This window comes from Paramormyrops kingsleyae, chromosome 17 (assembly GCF_048594095.1).
Source record: "Paramormyrops kingsleyae isolate MSU_618 chromosome 17, PKINGS_0.4, whole genome shotgun sequence".
NCBI classification, from domain to species: Eukaryota; Metazoa; Chordata; class Actinopteri; order Osteoglossiformes; family Mormyridae; genus Paramormyrops; species Paramormyrops kingsleyae.
The window spans coordinates 19,625,206-19,643,269 of NC_132813.1; the positions used below are offsets into that span (position 1 = coordinate 19,625,206).

General features: G+C 47.9%; 1 protein-coding gene across 5 annotated transcripts in view; it reads left to right on the forward strand.

Annotated features, from left to right (window-relative positions):
• LOC111851308 (cell adhesion molecule 1-like) overlaps nt 1–18,064 on the forward strand; it is a 133,233-nt gene that overhangs the window by 108,561 nt on the left and 6,608 nt on the right. For 2 of the 5 annotated variants that reach the window (XM_023826102.2, XM_072700979.1), the window contains 2 exons: nt 3,523–3,582; nt 9,546–9,578. The exons of 1 other annotated variant lie outside the window; for it this stretch is intronic. In XM_023826102.2, coding sequence (XP_023681870.2) covers nt 3,523–3,582; nt 9,546–9,578 — 93 coding nt within the window. The remainder of the gene's footprint in view (nt 1–3,522; nt 3,583–9,545; nt 9,579–18,064) is intronic. 2 more of the 5 variants (XM_072700981.1, XM_072700980.1) reach the window with 2 other exon arrangements.

Genomic DNA, 18,064 nt, shown 5'->3' on the forward strand with positions numbered 1-18,064 from the left:
GTGTCCCCCGCCTTGTGCCCTGTGATGGACCGGCATCCTGTCCAGGGTGTCCCCCGCCTTTTGCCCTGTGATGGACCGGCATCCTGTCCAGGGTGTCCCCCGCCTTTTGCCCTGTGATGGACCGGCATCCTGTCCAGGGTGTCCCCCGCCTTTTGCCCTGTGATGGACCGGCATCCTGTCCAGGGTGTCCCCCGCCTTTTGCCCTGTGATGGACCGGCATCCTGTCCAGGGTGTCCCCCGCCTTTTGCCCTGTGATGGACCGGCATCCTGTCCAGGGTGTCCCCCGCCTTTTGCCCTGTGATGGACCGGCATCCTGTCCAGGGTGTCCCCCGCCTTTTGCCCTGTGATGGACCGGCGTCCTGTCCAGGGTGTCCCTCGCCTTTTGCCCTGAGATGGACCGGCATCCTATCCAGGGTGTCCCCCGCCTTGTGCCCTGAGATGGACCGGCATCCTATCCAGGGTGTCCCCCGCCTTTTGCCCTGTGATGGACCGGCATCCTGTCCAGGGTGTCCCCCGCCTTGTGCCCTGAGATGGATTGGCATCCTATCCAGGGTGTCCCCCGCCTTTTGCCCTGTGATGGACCGGTATCCTATCCAGGGTGTCCCCCGCCTTTTGCCCTGTGATGGACCGGCATCCTATCCAGGGTGTCCCCCGCCTTGTGCCCTGAGATGGACCGGCATCCTATCCAGGATGTCCCCCGCCTTTTGCCCTGTGATGGACCGGCATCCTGTCCAGGGTGTCCCCCGCCTTTTGCCCTGTGATGGACCGGCATCCTATCCAGGGTGTCCCCCGCCTTTTGCCCTGTGATGGACCGGCATCCTGTCCAGGGTGTCCCCCGCCTTTTGCCCTGTGATGGACCGGCATCCTGTCCAGGGTGTCCCCCGCCTTTTGCCCTGTGATGGACCGGCATCCTATCCAGGGTGTCCCCCGCCTTTTGCCCTGTGATGGACCGGCATCCTGTCCAGGGTGCCCCCCGCCTTTTGCCCTGTGATGGACCGGCATCCTGTCCAGGGTGCCCCCCGCCTTTTGCCCTGTGATGGACCGGCATCCTGTCCAGGGTCTCTACTGCTTTGTGCCCCGTGCTGCTTGGAATAGGCTCTAGGTCCACCCACGAATGACTAAGTTGTTGGAAGATGGTCGGATGGATGAATTTAAATTTTTTTAGTAAAAAATAAATACTAGCTTGACCCTTGTATGCCTTCCTAAAAATGTCCTGGAGTGGGATTTTTTTTTTGGCAGACTGTTTTTGGGAGAGCAGAGCCCTCCTCCACTTTCTGTCCACTGGCAGGAGCAGTTTCATGCAATAGAAAGAGAGTAATTGACCTGACAGTCCTGTGCCGTGAATCACTGTAGTTTACGACAGCTAGCAACTTTCCTGTGACAACTTATGATCTATGTGAGAGCTTTATCAGCATGGTCCTCATACAGATCTGCTGGAGCCTCCCGGCGTCAGAGCGCCATGCGGCCACTCAGCGCTGCAGGAGTAACACACAGTTGTCATTTAAGCTTTATTTCTCGCATTTGGTTTGATAGTATCATGCCGGGGATTTTCAGCCTTTATAAACTAGGGGCTCCCAAATGAAGGCAGACCAGTGCTGCCCCCACCCCCCACACCACCACTAAAAACTGATCACACAAAAGAATAAATAACTAAGAACTCAGGAATTGAAGCAGGGGGAGATATTAGTTTTAGTCCCCCCTTAATACTTTTTGTGTTGCCTAAACCAGTTGATAATACGGCTATTTATGGAGAGTCTCTGTCCCCCCCCCCCACCCCCATTTTCTCTGGGGACTACAAAGCGCTGCATTACACTCTTTAAAGTGAGCTCCATGCTTCTTACAACACATAACATACCTGTGCCGACCTCAGCCTCCTCGCCCCCTACGCTGTCCCTCGAGTGCTGAGGCCCAGCTGGGAAATAGGAATAATTAGTGATATTAGTAAAATTAAAAAACATCTTAACATGACTAGAGCACCGTCATATATATTTTTGTGTTCATTGCAGTTTTTTTAACATTTAGAATTATTCCATTTTGAAAGTACCTGAGAAGGTCACGTCTTAAATTAGTGCTGCATTTAATATGTATTTTTCTGTAGTGGAAAATCATAGTGAGGACAAGATGGCCACCCTCTGGAGGTGTTAGCCAGGTCAGATTGCAGCAGTTGCTTTCACAGGGCGCAGGGAGCCTTCAGTCTGCCACCTCTGCTGCTGATGTCACCCCACACTACCACCCTGCCTCAGCGTGGCAGGCGCACACACTGGCGTGCCTCACACCTCGCACGGCAGGCTGCGGTCTACCCCATGCCATACCGTCCAGCCTGTTTCTGGTGCGAACTCTCCTCTCCTTTCCTTTCCGGTCCACTCTGAATGCCGCACGTTGGCTCTGGACTGCTCGGGCTTCCGGTTTCCCACGGACCGGTTGCTCGGCAGTCAGTCCCGCACCATTGTTCCATTTGGGGGGGGTGCAGTGCCACATGCCACAATGCTCCTAGCAGCAGGCCCTTCCCTGCTGGCCGCCACTCACCCCCCAACGCGGGGGGCCGTGGGACCCGACCTCGCCTTCATTGTTCAGTAGGAGAAATACGGCCACTGTTACAGAATCTTCCGCCTGCCCGTGGAATGGGTTTCGCTGACGGGATACAGGCGTGGGGACAGCCTAGTCTGCACGATTTCACATTCGTATGGCCAGATAAAGAACATATTTTAGTTAGAAGTCTAGTGGGCTCTGGTTGGTGTTACTGTGCAGTGTTCTGGCAGTCAGGCTGAGTCACAGAGATGTTCTTGTGGGACCTCGAAATCTGGCTGTTATGGTGTGACTCTGGTAGTGATTGTACGTGTGACCGACCCTAATACCCAGTGACACCTGGGAAGTAGAGCAAAGATCACCTGTATTCTCACAGGAAGGCGGGGGGCAGGCTTTGGCCTCAAACACTTGAAGGCTTGTCTAGGCTGTGCCCTGGGGGGGGCTGCGCCCTCAACACTGACACTCAGATCGCAGTTATACGCAGCCTTCAGCACTCCAAGCACACTGTCCTTCAGCATCATCTTACTGTGTAGCTGACTTTTTGTGTAGCCCTGTTCCCAGAATTGTGGTTGATATGAATTAAATCTCTATTTGATTTCAGTCTCAGGCATTATGCTGGGATCTTATCAAGAGTCCATAAAGGAATGTGCTTACTGCCAGTAATCATTAATGGTTATTAACTAGTTACTGCGGTGTTGGTCGGTCAGCAGTATGAAATAGGAACGGCCATGCATTCTGGACTCGTTTCCCTTGTTCTTGAAATGAGTTTCAGTGAGTTTCGATGACTGAAGTCAGTGAGAGCTCTTTGACAGACAGTTATCATTCCTGGGAAGGATGGAAGATTGAGGAGCTTCTGTTCACCTACATTTTCCATTGCTCCATGTGCATCAGCATTTCCTTCCCATCCATGCTCCCCATCCTGCTGTACAGCTGCTTTTCTTCTGCTTATTTTCCTCATTTTTGTTGTGTCATCAGTGTTTTTATTTCTCCATCCAGATGTTCTCACCACCACCTCTGTTCCCACTTCCAAGACCCCTGTCCCAGACGGAAGCCGAGGTATGGTAGCACTGTGTGTGTGTGTGTGTGTCTGTGTGCGTGTGTGTGTGAGTGGGTATTCCTTACCTTATGGGGACACAATGTCCCCACAACGTGATGAATACCCATTTTTTTCTCTTATGGGGACCAAATCTGTGACTGTAATGAAAAAACTAAAAATGGTTAGGGCTGGGTAGGGGTTACGGTTGTCATAACTAGCGTTAGCATTTTTCCAATAGAAATGAATGAGCGGTCCCCATAAAGATATGTTTACCCGACATGTGTGTGTGTGTGTTTGTGTATGTGTGTGTATGTCTGTGTCTGTGTGTGTGGGGGTTTGCACATGTACATTGCGGGAACATTAATATGATAAAAACTTGCTATTTTAATGTTGTGGGGACCATTTTTTTTTCCCCACAAGGGGAAACTCAATTTTATAAAGATTTCTGACTGCAATCAAAAAACTAAAACTGTCAAAAGGCTTGTATTTTATTTGGTTACTTATGGTAAAGGTTAGGGCTGGGTAGGGGGTAAGGTTTTCCTATAGCAGTTTTCCATTGTAAATTAATCGAGCTGACATGGTCCTGCTTACTAGCAGGTCAAAAGCATGACCAAACTGAGCTGGTTGCATTACCACCATCTGATTGGTCTAAATGCACAGATATTCTGCACACGGATTATCCATCCATCCATCCATTTTCTGAAATCGCTTGTCCTTATCAGGGTCACGGAGGTCAGGGGCCTATCCCCGATGCATGTATTATCTGAAGGAAAAAGCTTTTATTCTATATATTATTCATTGCTGAAAACTCAGAACTTGAGAATTTCTAACCTTCTATTAATAAGTATTATAGAACAACTGAATGGAATAGATTCATAATGCAAATTTACACAAGAGAATGCTAATTATGGTAGCATTTCATACTTGTATCATGCAGTGATTGTCACAGACATGCTAGCGGAAATTAGCATACAGTAAAATAAATAATAATAATTGCACATAGTAAATCATGATGTATGCCATGTGAAGAGTAAATAAGCTTTTCTTTGGTATTACGTCACTGTCACACTCCAAATTTGAAAATGCCAGTACTGAGCTGAGCTTGCTACTGTATGATGGAAAACTGAAGCAAGTTAGAACCGTGCAGTAATTAGTCTCTTTTCGAGGTACGAGTCAGGTAGGGGCTGGTTCTTGTATGCCAGTGGAAAAGCGAATTAGGGCTTTTCCCATAAAAACTAAAGGACAATCCTTACAAACATATGAATGCAAATCTGTCAGTTTGAATCTCAAGGTAGGTGTTCTCATTTTGATAGCCCAGATACTTTTTCAGCTCCCTGTGATAAGGTCCTTGTTCTTATAGTGATAGCCCAGGTACAGTGTCAGCCCTTTGTGATAAGCTTCCCTGTTCTTATAGTGATAGCCCAGGTACAGTGACAACCCTCTGTGGTAAGGTCCCTGTTCTTACACGATAGCCCAGGTACATTTTCAGCTCTCTGTGATAAAATCCCTGTTCTTACAGTGGTAGCCCAGGTACTGTATAGTGTCAGCCATCTGTGTTAATGTTCCTATTCTTACAGTGATAACCCAGGAACAGTGTCAGTCCTCTGTGATAAGATCCCCATTCTTACAGTGATAGCCTGGGTACAGTGTCAGCCCTTTATGATATGGTCCCTATTCTTGCAGTACTAGCCCAAGTACATTTTCAGCTCTCTGTGATAAAATCCCTGTCCTTACAATGATAGCCCAGGTATAGTGTCAGCCCTCTATGATAAGGTTCCTGTTCTTACAGTGATAATCCAATTTTTTTTTTGTTATGTTTAGTTGTGAAACAGCGGCCTAAACAGTGTCAGTCTTATTTTAAATGATGAAATCTTTACTGTTGAAGAAATATTTTAGAATCTCTTAAATCGCATACTTTCACAATGTGACTATAGCAGGGGTGGGCAGTCTTATCCACAATGGGCCGGTGTGTATGCAGGTTTTCACTGCAACTCCCTAATTAGATTACTAATTAGAGGACTGACTGGCTGAAGAGTCCTCACACCTGGGTTTGTACAGCTGACCTAAAGGTTGTCCCACAATCCTGCATATACAAGGGCCCTTTGCGGATAAGACTGCCCACCCTTGCATGATATACATTGCTCCCTGCTCCTGCCCCCTCCTGCCAGGGCATTTTCTGCCCCCCCGTCCCCCCCCCGTCCCTCGACACCAATGATTTTCATGGACTGTTTGTGTTACAGATCTCACTCCTAAGCCCATCTCCATTCCTCTCAATCTTATCAGAATGAGCAGTCATTCTCCCCCCATCCTGTGGCCAGGGTCTGTGTTGTACCTTTGAGCTTCCTGTTTGTCTGTTTGGGGGGAAGACGCAGGCATTTCTGTGGAAGCCACACCCCTCACCCAACTGCTGTCGACAATATAGTCCCATTGGTTTTACTCTCTGATACCAACTAGTATGCATAATGCTAACCTCTTCATTTCTAGATCTTTATCCCAATACTCCCCAGTCTGTCCCTTGAACCTCCTTCTTTTCAGTCTTCTATAATAATAATAATAATAATAACAATAATTATTATTATTATTTAATCATACCATGATAATTTCCTTCTTTGTGTGTATTTAATGCCTGAGTTATGCTTCTGTCCCCAGTCACTCTCAGACCTTCCGTTCCAAACACAGCCCCCCCAGATTGTTGTGGGATGAGTATAGATCTGGAACACCAAATGCATTTATCCACACGGAGGGGTAGGGGCCGCTTTGAAATGTAATACATTTTTGATAAAGTAGATCCAAGAGCAATGGACTAGGGGTGTGTGTGCACTTAAAAAAAATCTATTAAACCCAATGTGGAGCCGAATTACCCAGCAGCCATGGGAGGTGGCATTTAGCGATGACTAAATTGCCATTTATCCCACAAAATAAATGGCTAAATGGACGAATCCGGCTTTCTGCTATCTGCAGCGAGGAGAGATGTCATTAACTACGGCTTGGGTTGTTTTTGTTCCACTAAGCGCAGCTTTGAAATGCACATTTATTTATATTTGAAAATGTGCTTTTTTGTGATGCTGGAGAAGGGAGCTGTATTTCACCACATCTCTAGCTGATGTGAAGGTTGCCGGGTGACCCCACCCCACCCCAACCACCCCCAGTATCGGATATACAAGCCTTATCTTATCTCTATTGTCCGGAAGTTACATAACGCAGTAGATCTGTTCATGTGATGTCAAAGTGTCACCATGAGATGACCTGCAGTAACTGAGACTGGAAGATTATAGTAACACAATGTTGTTGCTGTTCCATAGGTAGCTTGGAGAACCTGCACGCTGTGTAATTATTTTAATGAGAAATCCGTGTCTTATTGCACACTTATTGGCAAGAAAGCAGTTTATTTGCAGTTTTAATTTAAGTGACGTGAAAGTAATGGTCAACCCACGCAAACAAAGGAAGCTGGCTGTCATTGCGTAAATTGGATGGACGAACGGTGTGAATTAAGTCAATAAATTGGTTTTTCACAGGTGCTGGTTTTCTCATTTATCCGCCTGTCTAATGGGAGAAGATGCAGAGAAGCTTTCCTGGTGGAGAGAGGGAGTGGTGATCTAAAGGTCAACAACATTACCTTTCGGAAAGATGGATATCGCGATTAAAAATTAATAAAAGCAGAGCTAAGGGAAAGTGGTTAGTGCTTAGCTTCATGCTAACCCAAGGCCTATTTCATAGTCATTTTTTTTTCCTATCAAATTATAACAATTGGGATAGTGCTGGGTTCTCCATATTGCAGAAATAGCCAGGAAGCTGTACTATAACAGGATAAAATCCATATACCCTAACACACCCTCTAGCGAAAACACATGCCAGTTGATATACGTGGTCATGTGTGTAACCATGGACAATGGTATCCACCATGGTTACTAAGTGACTTCTCGGTTTACCTCCATCATCCACTGGGTGTGGGGGGGCACTTGTCCTGGTGAGTCACAGTCAGCTAGAGGATTTGGAGACAGTAATCGCATTCAGTGAGTCAGAGCACCAGGTGATAGTCATTAGATCCAGTGAGTTGGACGACTGGGAAATGGTCATTAGGTTTAGGGAGTTGGAAGACCTGGAGATGGTTATTAGACTCGGTGGGCAGGAGGACCTGGAGATAGTAATTAGACTCAGTGAGTTTTGAGAATCTGGAAATAGTCATTAGACTCAATGAGTTTGGAGAACTTGGAGATCGTAATTAGGCTCTGTGAGTTGGGGGTATGGAAAGAGTAATTAGACTCAATGAGTTGGAGAACTTGGAGATAATCATTAGGTTTGATGAGTCAAACAACTGGAGATAGTCATTGGATTTTGGAGTCTGGAGCATGGACAAATAATGGACACTATGGTTGGTTACACTGTGTGTCCTGTTAAAATAAAAGTTACGATTCAGTCGCCCATGTTATTTTTTTGGGGTCATATGTCCTCTCATTTGCCATTTCCTGTGATACATTATGAAGTCATCCAGAAAGTAATAGCCTGAGGTTTTTTTCTCATTCCTATTTTGGATGGCATTGCCTGCTCCTCTTTGATTGCCCCTCTCCTTCTGCCTTCAAACAGAACCTCCCTGTTAGGATGAGAAAGACCGGGAGGCAATTAGGAAGGTGGGGGTGGTCATGAGAGTGTCTCATCTTCTCTGTAATCAGGCTGTGTGTATGCCTTCTAGGATCACGGAACTTTCTTTTGGTTAAAATGTCTTTCTAAGCACTTTGCCTCAAGCAAAGTGGTTGACCTGGTTTATGTCTGGTTGAAGAATTCCTCCAGTGGTTAACGGTATCTTGGCACGACATATGGTAGTCAGGCAAGTTCAATAGGAGCTAGGGGGCGCTCAACAGTTCAGTATGGAGCCCTGAGGCTTCAACACTGGCTCAGTCTCTGTTGCAGAGCCTGATTGCCACCATGACTCTGGGATGGTTCCTGGTGGTTCGATCAGAGGCCCTCAGCCTTCTGCATGATCTCCACAATGTTTTGGAATTAGAGCGGGCTGGCTCCTTGCGGCGAGCGTGTATGCCCCCCCCCCCCCCTTCTCATTTTCATCTCCATTGTGTGCCTTTGGATATACGGAGAGATCGATAATGACTGTGTGATAATGACATTATTTGGTGGATAAGCCCGTCCTTCTGTTGAAGGTGAAAATTAAAAGGCGAGGACTTGCTGCAAGGCTCTGGCAACCTTCAGCAGAGTTTTAGAGAGATCATATTTAATAATAGTCAGAGCACGCACTCGACGCCAGTTTGGTAGATAACCAACATAATCGTTAATAATTTCTTACTGACTTCCATCAGCCTGTATCAAGCCCAGGCGGTTGAGGGATGGCTTTGCCTAGCAACACACTCTGTCCTACCCAACACTGCGTCCCGGTAACGCCCTTTATCTTCGATACGGCGCGGCTGCGCTCCACTCTCCGCTCTAATCTCTGCTAGCCGCCTAGAGTCAATTAAACATGCAGCAATTCCCACACAGACGGCTGGTAAATGCTGAGGAAGCAGCTTAAACCGGTAGCTGACCGAATCAGATAAGCGTCCGATCCGATACGAGCTCTCCGGGGTAAAAAGACACCTTGGGCTCTGGCTCTGACGTTTTCATGGCGGTTCCCCAGCTCCGCTTGGCATGGTTGAGCCCGGCTCTCCAGCGTCTGCTGCCTGCGTGTCCATGCGTGCGTGCCTGTGTGTATGAGTGGATGTCAGTACGGGCTCCTGAGACACACTCTGCCAGATGGATGAATAGAGCTTCCCGTTGCTGACACACAAGACCAGCTGAATATGCCAGGGCTCATCTGATTGGCTGCGCCAGGCCTTCGCTTTGCAGGCCGTCTGCTCCGTCCTGTGTGCTCCCGTGCCCGTTTGCGTGCTCAGCGTGTGGCTGCGCATCATGGCTGATCTCCCATTTATTTTGCTTTTCTTTTTTTGCATGCTCTTCCTCCTGTTCCGTTCCTCTTCTCCCCTCTCCGTGTGTCCAGATGCCACGTCCGACTTGGACCCTGCGGCCCACGGTGGGTATCCTTCGACTGGACCTCCACACACACTGCTCTCATTGCACCTCCTTTGTAACCCTTCCTGCATCCAGAGTATAGCTCTCACTACATTTTGTTTAATAGACTTCACTGCATCCCAGTGTATCCCTCACTGCACTTTACTTAATGGACTGCACTGCATCCCAGTGTGTCCCTCACTTCACTCCTTTATTGCCTTCACTGAACTTCAGTGTATGCATGGAAAAGCCCTTGGTGTCTATATGTAGAGTCTATCCAGCTGCAGGAGTGAAGCATCTTGATGTCTGTGATTAACTCTGTGTGCGTTTGCAAATGTTCATATGTGTGCATGTTTAAGGGTTGTGTGTGTAAATGTATGTGTAACAAAATGCATGCTGATTTCAGTAATGTCAAAACAGTCAAAAGTGGCTTCTCTGTTCAAAACTGTTCAGACATTTGCAATTTACTTCAACTATTTGTACCTTGTATTGTGAGTATATTTTGTGAGAAAATTTGTATCTTGTCACAGTGCTCTGTTCTGTAAACTGTACAGGTTTCAGCTGTTTTTTGGACAGAGAGATTTGAGTATGAGTTATGGAGGGTCTGTGAGACCCCTGAGTGTGAGTTATGCAGTATCCGTGAGTGCCCTCAGTGTTAGTTGTGCAGTGTCTATGAGAGCACTAAGTGTGAGTTATGCAGTGTCTGCGAGAGCTCTGAGTATGAGTTATATGGTGTCTGTGAGAGGTCCTGAAAATGAATGTGAGAGCTCTTGGTGTAAGTTGTTCAGTATCTGTAAGAGCATTAAGTATGACTTATGCAGTGTCTGTGAGAGCCCTGAGTGTGACTTGTGCAGTGTCTTTTAGAGGCCTGAGTATGAGTTTGTGTCTGTGAGAGGCCTCAGTGTTAACTGTGAGTTGAGTCATACGCTGTCTGTGAAACGTCCTGAATATGAATGTGAGTTGTGCACTGTCTGTGAGAGATATACATATGTGGTATACGGTGTCTGTGAGAGGTCCTAAATATGAATGTGAGTTGTGCAGTGACTGTGAGAGCCCTGAGTGTAAGTTGTGTAGTGTTTCTGAGAGCACTGAGTATGTTATGTAGAGTCTGTGAGAGCCTTGAGTATGAGTTACTGTATGCAGTGTCTGTGAGAGCCCTAAGTGTCAGTTGTGCAGTCTGTGAGAACTCTTAGAATAAATTATGCAGTATCTTTGAGAGCACTGAATATGAGTTATGCAGTGTCTGTGAGAGCCCTGAATGTGAGTTATGCAGTGTCTGTTATCTCATTTCCACCAACACGGAGCTGGTGCTGGTGCTGGTGCTGGTGCAGGTGCTGGTGCTGGTGCTGGTGCAGGTGCCCGTGCCCGTGCTCGTGCAGGTGCCCGTGCTGGGCTGGTTCTCGCTTGGTGCCTGCTTGCATTTCCACCAGTTTCAAACAGAACAGAATGGAATTGTTATGTAGATGGAATTGAGAGTAAAGGTTCATATGTATTCAGTTTTTTGAATTTATTTTGATCTGTTTCGGATTTTAAGTTTTCATAAGCTGCCAAACTGAAAAAAGTATGACTCGTTGTTCTCTCTCTATATTGCCTGTATCCACTTTTGTCTCCTTAAAGCCTCCCGCATCTGTCTGTGTAAGTAAGCTTATTCTCTTTCGCTGCTTTACCACTGTCCTTTTAAAGATCACGTAATAAGAATCTGCTAAAACGTTGCATTTTTTATGACCTTTTCGCCACTCTAGTGCCACAATATTTTATTTATTCGACCTGCGACATGTTTGTAATTTATTATTAAATCTAGCCAGGAAATCGATCTTTCATTTTCCACAGAATAAAAAAAGATACAACGTTATACTGCTAATAAGCTCGCAAGTTGTTTCATTGCCAGCACCGGTGATATTAGACAAAACTATATCATTTATGGATTGAATTTTCAGGGTATGCGGAAGGTTTGGATGCGATAGCCTGTCCCACTTTCACTGACATTATGGTTCCAAATTCTGAGACCAGCTTTTCTGTGGTGCCGTGCTGGAGCCGTTTTTCTGGCCCAGGGCCAGTTTTTTTGCAGTGGAAACGTGTGGAACCAGTTCCAGATTGGGAAAAAGTCAGGCACCAGCTCCAGCACCACATTGGTAGAAGCAAGGCATGTGAGAGCTCGGAGTTATGCAGTGTCCATGAGAGTGTGAGTTGTGCAGTGTCTGACAGAGTCCTGAGTATGAGTACATTGTGCAGTGTCTGTGAGAGCTCTGAGTATGAGTTATGTAGTGTTAGTGAGAGCCCTAAATGTGTTCCACAGTATCTGTGAGAGCTCTAAATTTTTCATGTGTGGTTAATCTAACACACTTGAACCAATATTGCATCTATAGCCATGTGGGCTAACACAGCATGTTCAGCCCAAAGCGCATGTGTGCTGTGTGAAATACTACAGCACGCTCATCCTGTGCTGTGTGAAATACCACAACACACTCAATGTGTGACTGCGTGAAGTACTACAGCACACGTAATGTGTGTCTGTGTGAAATACTATAGCATGCTCAGTGTGTAGCTGTGTGAAATACTACAGCACACCTGACGTGTGACTGTGCGAAATACTACAGCACACTCAGTGTGATGCTGTGTGCAATACTACAGCACATACAACGTATGAAATACTACAGCACGCTTGACGTGTGACTGTGTGAAATACTACAGCACGCTTGATGTGTGGCTGTGTGAAATGCTACGGCACACTCAACCTGTGTTGTGTGAAATACTACAACATGCTCAATGTGTGGCTGCATGAAATACTACAGCACACACAACGTGTGTCTGTGTGAATTACTATAGCATGCTCAACCTGTTATGTGAAATACTACAGCACACTCAATGTGTTGCTACGTGAAATACTACAGCACGCTCATTGTGTGGCTGTGTGAAATACTGGAGTGAGCTCAATACGTGGCTATGTGAATTACTACGGCACACGCAACGTGTGTCTGCTTGAAATACTATAACACACTCAACCTGTGCTGTTTGAGATACTACAGCATACACCAGCTATCCAATATTAACAGTTCAGAACAGTGTAAATTTCAGTTTAAATATGTGTGGTGAAAATTGCTATTACTCGTAGGCTCGCGGCCACCTGTGGAAGTCCCACGCAGGCACGGTGTGACCTGAGTGCAACTACAAGGCTGAGTGCCCCCTGCCTTTGTAAGGCTTTTTGGGGGCGCTTCCATGTCCGTGATGTTTCAAGGCTGCTCTTTCAGCATTTTGGAAAGGCTCCTTTGCTATTAAATATGTCACACCGCTTGCATGCAGACACACATCTTTGTGTTGCCGTATTGCCTGCCGCGATAAAGTCTTTTATTTCCACAGAGTGAATCACTCACTCTTTTGGGGCTTTTTCATCCACGGATAAGTGTTTTCCTTTTACCCTTTTTGTGTAGCCTAGCAACAGGCAAAGGTTCAAGGCAGGAGTGGGCCTTACTGTACGGAGGCGTGGGTTTGCTGCACACTGCCGCCCGCGCAGGGGCACTGCCGGCCCTTCGGCCACGTCTCTCATGTTGTTTTCCTTTTCTTCTCAAAGCTTTTCAGCTCCTGAAAAGTAGCGTCCGTATGTGGGCGCTCCTGCTGTGTCCATCACCCCCCCCCCCCCCCACCCCCCCCACAGCAAACCCAAGGCTCTGGGGCCCCTGCCTGTGCTCCACTGTCCCTGGCTGATTCCAGTTCTATCACCTGCTGGACGGGAACGGCGTGATCCGGATGGGCTTCCTTAATCTGCGTTGTCACACGCCGGTCTTTTTGCCGTATCTGTGATTCTACAGCGTCACCCCCTCTTCGCTCTCCTGCGGGGAGGGGGCAAATTAAACAGCTGTTCCTCCTCTCCTGTTAGCAGAGGCCTCTGATTAGCAGGGAGAGCTTGATTTCACCCTCCATTCCTCCGTTTGGTTGTAGCCACTGAAGAGCCAGTTGGCCGTGATCCTCTGGCGATGGACACTGCAGATCATAATGCATTTTCCTGTCAGTGAGTGTGTGTGGGGGGGGGGGGGGTTAAGCAGGTTTTTCATCCAGTCTTTTCAGAAGGATGATGGGACTGCAATCATAAAACAGAAATGCCAAAAGACTTGTATTTTGTTTTGGTTACTTATGATTAAGGTCAGGGCTGGGTAGGGGTTAAGGTTGTCATTGTTGGGACTAGGGATTTACCCATAGAAATGAATGGACAGTCCCCACAAAGATATGAATGCAGGTCTGTGTGTGTGCGCGCGCGTGTGAGTGTTTGTGTGAGTGTTTGTGTGAGTGTTGTGTGTGTGTGTGTGTGTGTGTGTGTGTGTGTGTGTGTGTGTGTGTGTGTGTGTGTGTGTGTCTCACACGCTTCAAATGAAGACAGGAATACCATTTTGTATTGCCGTGGGAAGAGTCACGATGATCTGTGGGTTGCGTCACTGCATTTTGGGTAGATTTATAATTGTTTTACAGATGTCTGTCTGAAGACGGGAATATTCGAACACAGAGTTCTGGAAGTGAAGATTCTGTATGTTTCTGAGAACCAAACCGATGACTGATCGCTAATGTGACACCTGTCCAACATCGCAGTGTCGAAACGCCACGGTCAGGTCGTGAATGATGTGCGTGTGATAGCGGCAGGCTGGACCCTGCACAGATCCAGGATTCTGGGACCGCTGCGGCCGTCTGCTTCGCACGCCCAGGGCTCCTCACCCTCCGGAGCGTCACCATGGCGATACCGCAGCCTGCCAAGGCCCGGGGAAGCTGCCATGCTCGCTCTCAGAGGCTGCCGTTCGATTGGCTCAGGAAAGTGATGTGGGCCGCGTGCCACTCTGGGAGTCTCATACATTCGCTTCAGTGTTTACAAACAATGGTCACGTGCATTAACCACAAGCTTTAAAAAAGCCCTATAGATTAGCAGTGGCAGCGCCGAAGGATCTGCTATTCAGCGGCCTTTCCAAATTAACCTGGTGCACTTTGACCGTATTAACCCTAAGTCGTCGCGTGAGATCCCCCAGCTGTTACTCTCTCTGTGGCTGCTTCAGTTCCCACGTGGTGCAGTACCCATGACAGATGTCTGCATTAAAGTGGGGGTATCTCACACAGCAATATCTCCTCCAAGGCCTCAACGGGCTAACTGGGGTTATACGGCTTTGCGATACCCCACTGCCCCACCACTCAAAAACCCCAAGTGGTTATGCAGCAAGAGACAGCCGGCTAACAGACATTTTCCAGTTTTGTGAAATACTCTCTTAAAGCCCACAGATCATCAGCCTATAGAAACATTTTCTGCAGTTATGGGAGAGCTTTGAAATGCTGCGATTTTTGTGTCGTGACATCAGGCAGACAAAGAAACATGGATTGTCATAGTATTCAGCTAGTTTTGTGATGTTATAGCCACGGTAACTTCTGGTAGGTAATTATGGCATCACTTTTCTCTGTATGGCTTTCTTTGAGCTGCTCTGACCTCTACAGGCTAAGGTCTTGTGCCAGCCATCCTGACAGTACAATTTGAGCTGGATCTATTTTCCCCCAACAAAACCGCTTATTGTCAGAGGTTCTGTGTGTGTGTTTCTTTTGCTTTGTATGCGTGATGCAACTGAGGGTCCATCCGAGTGACCTTCATCTGGCCTTCTCCGTATTGGCTGACGACCGCGGTCAGTACTGTGGAGACATTTCAGCGGCTGCTTTCAAAACGAGAACCAGCACGATCTTCCAGCTCTCTGTGATCACAGTTTCAGGACCTTACATCTTTGAAACACCATTACCTCTTTCCATTGAGTGCTCTTGACCTTGGTAAACATCTCTGTGATGTCTTCTGCCTGGGGGGTGGACCATCTCATCGCAAAGAGGGGATTTAAAATTTGGGTCACATTCATTTCATACCTCTGCATAGAAATTTGACCTTTTCGATTCTGAGCAGGACAAGCAGGATTACGTTAGGCACAGTGATTTAGGAAATCCATCGTATGTGATTTCTTTTCTTTAACCCACATATTTCTTAGCCACATGGCTGAGGAATTAATCTTCAGATATGTGGGATTCTCATCCGTGAGTCTGTTTTCTTGCCGTTTCTCTTGGCTGGAGGAATTACTTCTCAATTATTTTCTGAGGGGATCCTGATCCTTTCTCCAAGTTGTCCGGCCATTGTTATGACACAGTGTTCTTTCTCGCAGGTTGGCGGGCGGGCGTAGTCTGCGGCAGTGCAGGGTGGTGATTTTGACGCGTGGCAGCACTTGCAGCTGTGTGGGCCACAGTGATAGTTTGGAAGCTGTCCCACGCCCTGCTCTCCATCCCTGTGACACCCTTAATGCCACAAGTCAGGGCTGGTGGGGGTGTGTGGCACTGTGTGAGGACGTCTAATCAGTGAGGTCCCACCCTTTACTGAGATAAACACGCTGGCTGTGTGCGGATAAGCCGTCTTGGAAGCTAGCTGCATCGGGGGGGCTGGAGGGCTGTGCCAGGATCCTGCACACAGCTGTGTCTCCTGCCTACGATGCGGTCGAGGTGTCCGGCTCCTGCACCGGGACACGGAGATCCCGCTGGTGGGCACCGTCTCAGGGAGGCCCCGAGTATCGCGCCCGTGCAGCCACATCCAGGAGAAAGGATGCCAAATGAAGGGCCCCCGTGTGACGCGTGTAATGGAACGTCGGGGTGATTCGGAGCGGCTGACGGGCCCTTTAGAATGTTACCGAGGCTGTATTAGCGCTATCTTCAAGCCGCAAGCCAGCGCAGGGTGAATACCACAGCGCGTCAAACTTAAAAGGGCTCCTTTCAAGCGGTGCATAAGAGCAGGGGCTTCTGGGTGAGCGGAGGTTTTGGAGGGGGGTGCACAAGCCTCTTTCTTCTTTTCTTTGTGACGAGTTAGAAACGGGGGCTTGCTGAAAAGAGCAGATAGCGGGGGTTTATAACACCACTCGCAGGTCATGTGACCACAGTCTACTGACTGCCCGAGATCACAGGACACACTGTGCGACAGGAGCAGGCCGTGTGACCGCAGTGGGTCGACAGCCCCAGGTCACATGACCAAACTCTGCCGACAGCACAGCTTCGTGGGTCTGTGGTGTTTGACAGGAGCAGGTCACGTGACCATGTGGAGTAGACAGCACCAGGTCACGGGATTGCCGCACGACAGCTCCAACAGCAATGACAAAAACCTCAGAGAATGAGGCTGTTCCAGGGTACAGAGACTCCTCCGCAGTCTGACACTGCGTTCGCCACTATCCGTCACCGAGCCATCTGTGTCCCTGTCACTCCCATGCCGATGGACATCTTGGGTCCCTGTCGGCAAGCGCACTCTCCTGTGCCAAGCTGAGCACACCGAAATCTTTGGAGACGATTAAGTTTTTAGCCAAGAGGATAAGTCAAACAGCACAACATTTAAATGAGCTGTCACTGCATCCCTCTGCAGTAACCCTGTGTCGTATGCTGGAGGCCGGTCTTGGACGGTTAGGCTTGTGGGGGATTATTCCCGATTTCACAGCCCAGAGGGAATCAGACAGTAGTGGGGCAGGATGCCACGGCCTGCCCCTCTCTCCGCGTCAGCCCTGTCAGGACCCAGATTATCCCCGAAGTTCGCCTCCACCTCTCCAGCGCTCAGATGCATCTTGGGTAGGGTGTTTTGTCTGGACTGATTGACATTTGGGAGGACTGTCTCAAGCACGAGAAAATTACATGGCAAGGCTCATTATCTGTGCATTTTTTCTTTAATAATTGGTAGAATAGAGACAGGGAGGCAAATGAAAGTGTGGGTGAGTGGGAGGTAGCCTCGGACGCCCAGGCTCAAAGCGTCCAAATAGGCCTTGCATACTAAAATTCTGGCATACATGGGAGAGGTACTGTAGTAATAAAGGAAATTCCCACAGATGCCCTCAAAACCCACAGAAATGTAGTATCTTTCTAATAAAAATTCTTGAGGAAGAACTCTATCTAAAGGGGAACATTTGTATTGGCAATGTTCATAAGACATATTCACAATATTCACTTTGTAACACCATTCATGATGCTCTTTGTAATAATGGACTGTGTGCTTCTGTGCTGTGGATGAGAGATCATAGGACAGTAGAATACCCTGTCGCTCCACATGCAGCCCGTTCTACCTGAGGATGTTGTTTCTCAGCCAGCAGGAGGAGATTAACAGTGTCGTTAATTAGCTCATATGAGAGGTACCTTTCTGCAGTTCCAGACAAAGCTAATCCAACCTGTTTACCCAGCATGCTGAGTGTAGGCTGATCACCTGACCAAGCAAAGCCTTTTGGCCTGTAAATATAGAGCCTCTGAGGCACTGATGTTCGCCGAGCAGGGAAGGGCGATACAGTTGCCATGACGAAGGGACAGCAAGGGGTAATAAAAGGCGGATTTGACGTTAACCCTGTGAGTCATCACTCCTCCGTTCCCTCTCTAGCTCAGGCTGATTTGTCTACGGCCTTTTATATCCCGGGAAGACGGCTCAGCGTTAGATCCTGGCAAACTCCATAAAGGCCGAGCGCATCGGAGAAGCCCACGAGATCTTTTCTAAAC